At 41.6% G+C, this 5,384-nt stretch overlaps 1 protein-coding gene across 1 annotated transcript in view; it reads left to right on the top strand.

Moving 5' to 3' along the window:
• The window catches only part of Stam2 (signal transducing adaptor molecule 2), a 46,395-nt gene extending 41,733 nt beyond the window's left edge, over window positions 1-4,662 (top strand). The window contains exon 14 of the mRNA XM_005346409.2: window positions 1,809-4,662. Coding sequence (XP_005346466.1) covers window positions 1,809-2,037 — 229 coding nt within the window. The 3' untranslated portion in view covers window positions 2,038-4,662. The remainder of the gene's footprint in view (window positions 1-1,808) is intronic.
• The last annotated feature ends 722 nt before the right edge of the window (window positions 4,663-5,384 follow it).

Raw genomic sequence — 5,384 nt, 5'->3', positions numbered from 1 at the left:
TAGGATACACGGTTGGGCAGGTACACGGTTGTGCAGGTACACAGTTTTGTAGGATACACGGTTGGGCAGGTACACGGTTGTGCAGGTACACAGTTGTACAGGGTACACGGTTGTGCAAGTACACAGTTGTGCGGGGTACACGGTTGGGCAGGTTACATGGTTGTGCAGGTACACGGTTGTTCAGGGTACACGGTTGTGCAGGGCACACGGTTGTGCGGGTACACGGTTGGGCGGGTTACACGGTTGTGCAGGGCACATGGTTGTGCAGGGCACATGGTTGTGCAGGGCACACGGTTGTGTGGGCACACGGTTATGTGAGTACATAGTTGCTGAGATCTTGTCAAATAAACGCTCAGGGGTGTGGAGATGCAGAGGTTCATCTTTAGCAGGGTTTGCTCTCTGAAGCAGGGCATAGGGATCACAGACAAATCAGTTTGCTTCTTCAGTGCGAGGTTAAAGTCAGTTAAGTAAGCCTTGTAATCTTAGATTTTGTTGTTTTTTTCAGTACCCCCTTTTTCCTGTTTTTCTTCATTCTTTAAAGTTTACTATAATGTACAGGAGACGCCAAGATAACAACACTGCGTTCTAACTATCGCATGGAACCTTGAGGTTTAAATAAAAGATATAAGCCTTAGTACTTTGGATACAGAGGCAATGAGATCTCTGTGAGTTCAAGGTCTGCTTGGTCTACATAGTGAGACCCTGCCCTTCGATGGATGGATGGATGGATGGATGGATGGATGGATGGATGGATGATGGATGGGTGTCATCTCAGGTGAAGGAGCAGCTTGCTTTTTGTCTGATTTCTTACTTTCACTTGTAGCTCGTCCTTCTCTGTCATCACTGAGTTTCCTTACTTGTTTGTTTGAAAGCCCCCCCCCCCCCGTCTCTTTGGGTGTTTCAGGATTTCTCTTGCCCCTTTTGTCACTTGATTCCTCTCATTTCCTTTTTCTTTATTTGTGTGTGCAGTGTGGGTGCATTTATGTGGTTGCATTTACCTTGCTGGTTTGCTGCCCATGTGGACATGTGTGGAGGCCAGCAGTCCAGGGCGTCTTCTTCAGTCTCATCTACACCAATGTTTGGTTATTTATTTTAAATTGTGTGTGTATGGTTGTTCTGTCTGTGTGCATGTCTGTGAACCATTTGTGTGCCTGATGCTTTCCAAGGCCAAAACAGATACCAGATCCCCAGGAGCTTGAGGTACAGATGACTGTGAGCTGCTATGTGGGTGCTGGAAATCAAGCTGGGTCTTCTAGAAGAGCAACCAGTGTTCTTAACTGCTGAGCCATCTCCCTAGCGCCATCCACCTCTCTGTCTGTCTATTTATTTATTTTGAATGCATTCCCTCACTGAATCTGGAGCCAAGCAGTCTGTTTTGGCAGGAAAACTGCCTCTGTCTCCCGGTCCTGGGTTAGTTGAGGCTCCAGGTTCAGGTCCTTGTGCTTTCACAGTGTGCACTGTCTCTACTCTGAGTCAGTTTTCCAGCCCTGCTCTTCTCAGTAAGCATAAAAATCACTCCAGGCAGTGGTGGCACACACCTTTTAATGCCAGCACTCACCGGGAGGCAGAAGCAGGCAGATCTCTATGAGTTCGAGGCCATTCTGGTCTACAGAGAGAGAGAGTTCCAGGACAGCCAGGACTGTTACACAGAGAAACCCTGTCTCAAAAAAGCAAAGAAACAAAATTATGTTAACAGTATCTGATGACTACATAAGCTTGAAAAGAAGATGGAAGAGAAGTGTTTGTCATGATGCTCTGTTGCCGTAATGTAACCTAAATGTCATTTCTGTGTGGAATTTCCTTGGCAGCCCTGCACAGGACACTGTTTCCAGCCCTTCTTACGGGAACCAGAGCTCTCATCTTCAGTCAGCGGCAGGTCTAACGGCTTACACACAGCCCGTGGGGATGTCAGCAGATGTGTCCTCTTACCAGAACACAGCATCCGGGCTGCCACAGCTGGCTGGCTTCCCAGTGGCAGTCCCTGCACCTCCAGCCGCACAGCCGACCCCCAGCTACCACCAGCAGCCTCTCCTTTAGAGACACACCAGGGCTGTTGGAGTCCCTGGATGTGTGTCACTCAACCCAGAGGGTTCTGATGGGAAATACTAAGACTTTCCCCTCTCAATCAGAAAGAACCATGCATAGTAAAGCACAAAATCCACCTTACCCTGAAGGCCATAAAAGGGTTGGTTGTTTTTTTTTTCAAGTCCAGTTCGCTTGAAGCTCATCTTTTGATCAGAGGCAGCTTACCAATGTTTCGGGTTAGTTTTGCTGTACTTTCTGGGGCCTCAGTGAATAAATAGCCTTATAACACTACAGTGGTGTAAAATAGGAGTTGAGACTTTTTCTTTAAGGAAACGACTGTTTCCTTTCAGATGTGATTTGAGGAGCACTGAAGACCTTTAAGTGTTTTGTCCACGTTTTTTTTCCCCGAATTTCCCCCACCCTATTACTTTTAGTGTAAGCCTTTAGCTCGCCAGTGTATTTCCTGTGGGCTCCTTAAATTACAGTTGTGTTTGCAGCGCTGTGGGTTCTGCTCTCGGTGTTCTGCTGAGTAATAATTAGCATCTAATTGTCTACAGAAGCAGGAGCAATTTGGAAGGAACAAAAGTGTTCTCTGTTACCAGCAGTGAAAGCCAGTCAGTGCAAATATGGCTAAGCAGCTAGCCAATCCTGTGACAGCAGAGGGCCTAGGAATGCCCCGTGCAACGTTAGCCTTCCCTGAGGAACCCTGTCTTTAGGATTGCCACTGTTGGCCTTTTCAAGTGACTTTGGCCTTGTCTCATGAAGGTGCTATCATTTGGCTTTCCTTCCTGCCAAGAGAGTATACTTCTTAGGGAGACTTTCTTCCTAGTCTGCCGTGGTAGAAACCATCCTGGGTGTGAAGTGTGAGGTGGGTGTGTTACCTTCTTACAGAAGTGACTGACATTCCAGTGGTAAGCTGCTGAGGAATTGTGCGTTCCCTCAGAAGGAAAGCTGAGCCTTTGCAGAAACTGCAGGCGGTGGTTTGGTAGAAAGGCTGTGACTGACAGGAGAGGACAGGCTGTCTTTCTGAAGTCACGTTTTAAATTAGTTCATTAGATCCTCTGTACTGTGGGAGCTGGTGATAAACTAAAGGGGTTTTCTCTTAAAACTTTGCACACTACTCTATTGCACCAACTTTTTACATAGCAACAAACTAGAAAACACAGATGCACGGGCTTCAGATACATTATACTTAGACTACGAACGTGTTCCAAGCTTAATTTTTTAAAATAAAAATTTTTGCATGAATGCATTTCTGTATATTTTTAAGCACTTAATCTTTCTATTAAAAATCCATTGGAAGACAATTTGTAAATTTTATCATTACTCTGTTTACAGATATTTGATTACAAATATGTTCTTTTTTCAAAGAAACTTTATTCTAGAACATGCTACTGCATAAAATGGCCCACACGGAAGAGAACAGTCGGTACCTGCAAGCCTGTGTTCTGTGAGTGTCTGATGTTAGCACCAGAGACTGGAAAGATTTTCAGCCTTAAGCCAAACCCCATGTTCTATTTTACAGGTGGCATTTCCTTTCAGTGGAACTCACTTATGTACGTACTTACAAGAATGTACTGCAACATGGCACCTTACTTTTTTGGAAACAAATCTTGTGTTCTTTAACAATTAAGGGAATAAATTTTAAAGTATCCAGTGCTGCTCCGGAAAACGTTTGCATAAATGACATACCTTTCTCTTCCGAGCTTTTTTTATAAGCTCATCCCAATGTTTGTGCATTCCATGTTTAGTTCTTGTCTAAATTATGAAAGCTTTATTCAGTAGAAGCCTTTAAGTCATTGTAAATATTGCATACTCACTAAATGGGGACCAGACAGTAAAGCTTAGCTGTTCTGGAATAATAAGACATGATCTGTATATAAAGAGTATATATTGGTGTATGTGAAGTTTAATATATGCAGAAGTTTCTTCCTCCTCAAAATGATTTTATTTTATCTACTCATAAATTTGTGTTGCGGAGTTATTGAAAGCATAAAATGATATTAAATCTGTATTGATCTGGTTTCAGTATTAATACGAAATGTAAAGATATATTTTTTCTTCCCATGATCCTATGAACTGTACTTAATTTAAGATGTTTGTAGTTATTTATTTTCTGCCAAAGGAATAGTCTACCTTCATATTTCTACATTGGGTTCATATTTAATGTTTTCTAACAAAAATTTTCATTTTTCATATAAATCTTGATATATTTGAAAAATCCTTTAAAAAAAGAATTTTATGATATAAAACATCCCCTAAATATTAAAGTGGGGTATGTTTGAAAAATGAACCGTCAGCCAGCATTTTTTTTAATTTGGTAATTTGTTTACAAAATTATCTATACATTATCTTTTTATTAGCATTTAAAGATGGATTTCCATTATGCTCTTTTAAGTACTTGATATCTGACTAATGATTGTACTGTAAATTGAAGATGATAATAAAGTTTCATCCACATTTTGAAAGCTAATGGTAAACATGACTGGTCTAGGGATATAACTCAATGGTAGAGTTTGTTCTTCACATATGGAAGGCTTTAAGTTTTACCCCAGTGTTGCAGAAAGGGTGAAGAGGGCCTTAGGGATCCTTCTCTCTTTTAAAAATTGTGTGTGTTTTATGTATATAGGTGTTTTGTCTGCATATATGTCTGTGTACCACATGCATGCCTGGTTCTCTCAGAGGCCAGAAGAGGGCATCAGATCCCCTCACTGGAGTGAGAGAAGGTCGTGAGTCACCATGAATGTTGGAAGTTGAACTGGGTCCTCTAGAGCTGAGCCATCTCTCCACCCCTGGAATTGCTTTTAAAACTTTTTTTTTAGGGAAAACAACATACAAGACCCCCGAGTTCTAGGACAGGGTTTGTTGAATTGTGACCCCAGTGGTTTTTGATTTTTTTTTTTTTGTTTGTTTCATTTTGTGTTTTTGAGTCAGGGTTGCTCTGTATATCCCTGGCTGTCCTGAAGCTCACTTGAGCTCACAGAGATACATCTTTCTTTGCCTTCAAGTGCTGAGATTAAAGGCATGGTAACAAAGGTTACCAATGTTGGTTTTAATGCTAATAGATTATAAATAATACATCACTGACTTAATGATTCTACCAAAAGGTAGTTTTCTTTTTTATTGACATCAACTTTAGCTCGTAGATAAAGGGAGCACTCAGTTTGATTTTGTTGGCTTGTTTGACTTCATATTTTCTTTATAAGTTTCTGTTCCCCACCCTGGGAAATCTTACTATAAATTTGTGAAGCTAAGATTGAGTTGAGAGGTTTTTTTTAACTGACTCTAAAGGAATGATGTGGCTTACATGCTAGAATGAAGTGAAGTGTCCCTTTTACCTCAAACCCATGGCTACTTAG

The sequence above is a fragment of the Microtus ochrogaster genome, chromosome 4 (genome assembly GCF_000317375.1).
Source record: "Microtus ochrogaster isolate Prairie Vole_2 chromosome 4, MicOch1.0, whole genome shotgun sequence".
Taxonomy (NCBI): Eukaryota; Metazoa; Chordata; class Mammalia; order Rodentia; family Cricetidae; genus Microtus; species Microtus ochrogaster.
Note: the sequence above shows the minus strand (reverse complement) of the source record. Positions and strands in the feature narration are given on the sequence as shown.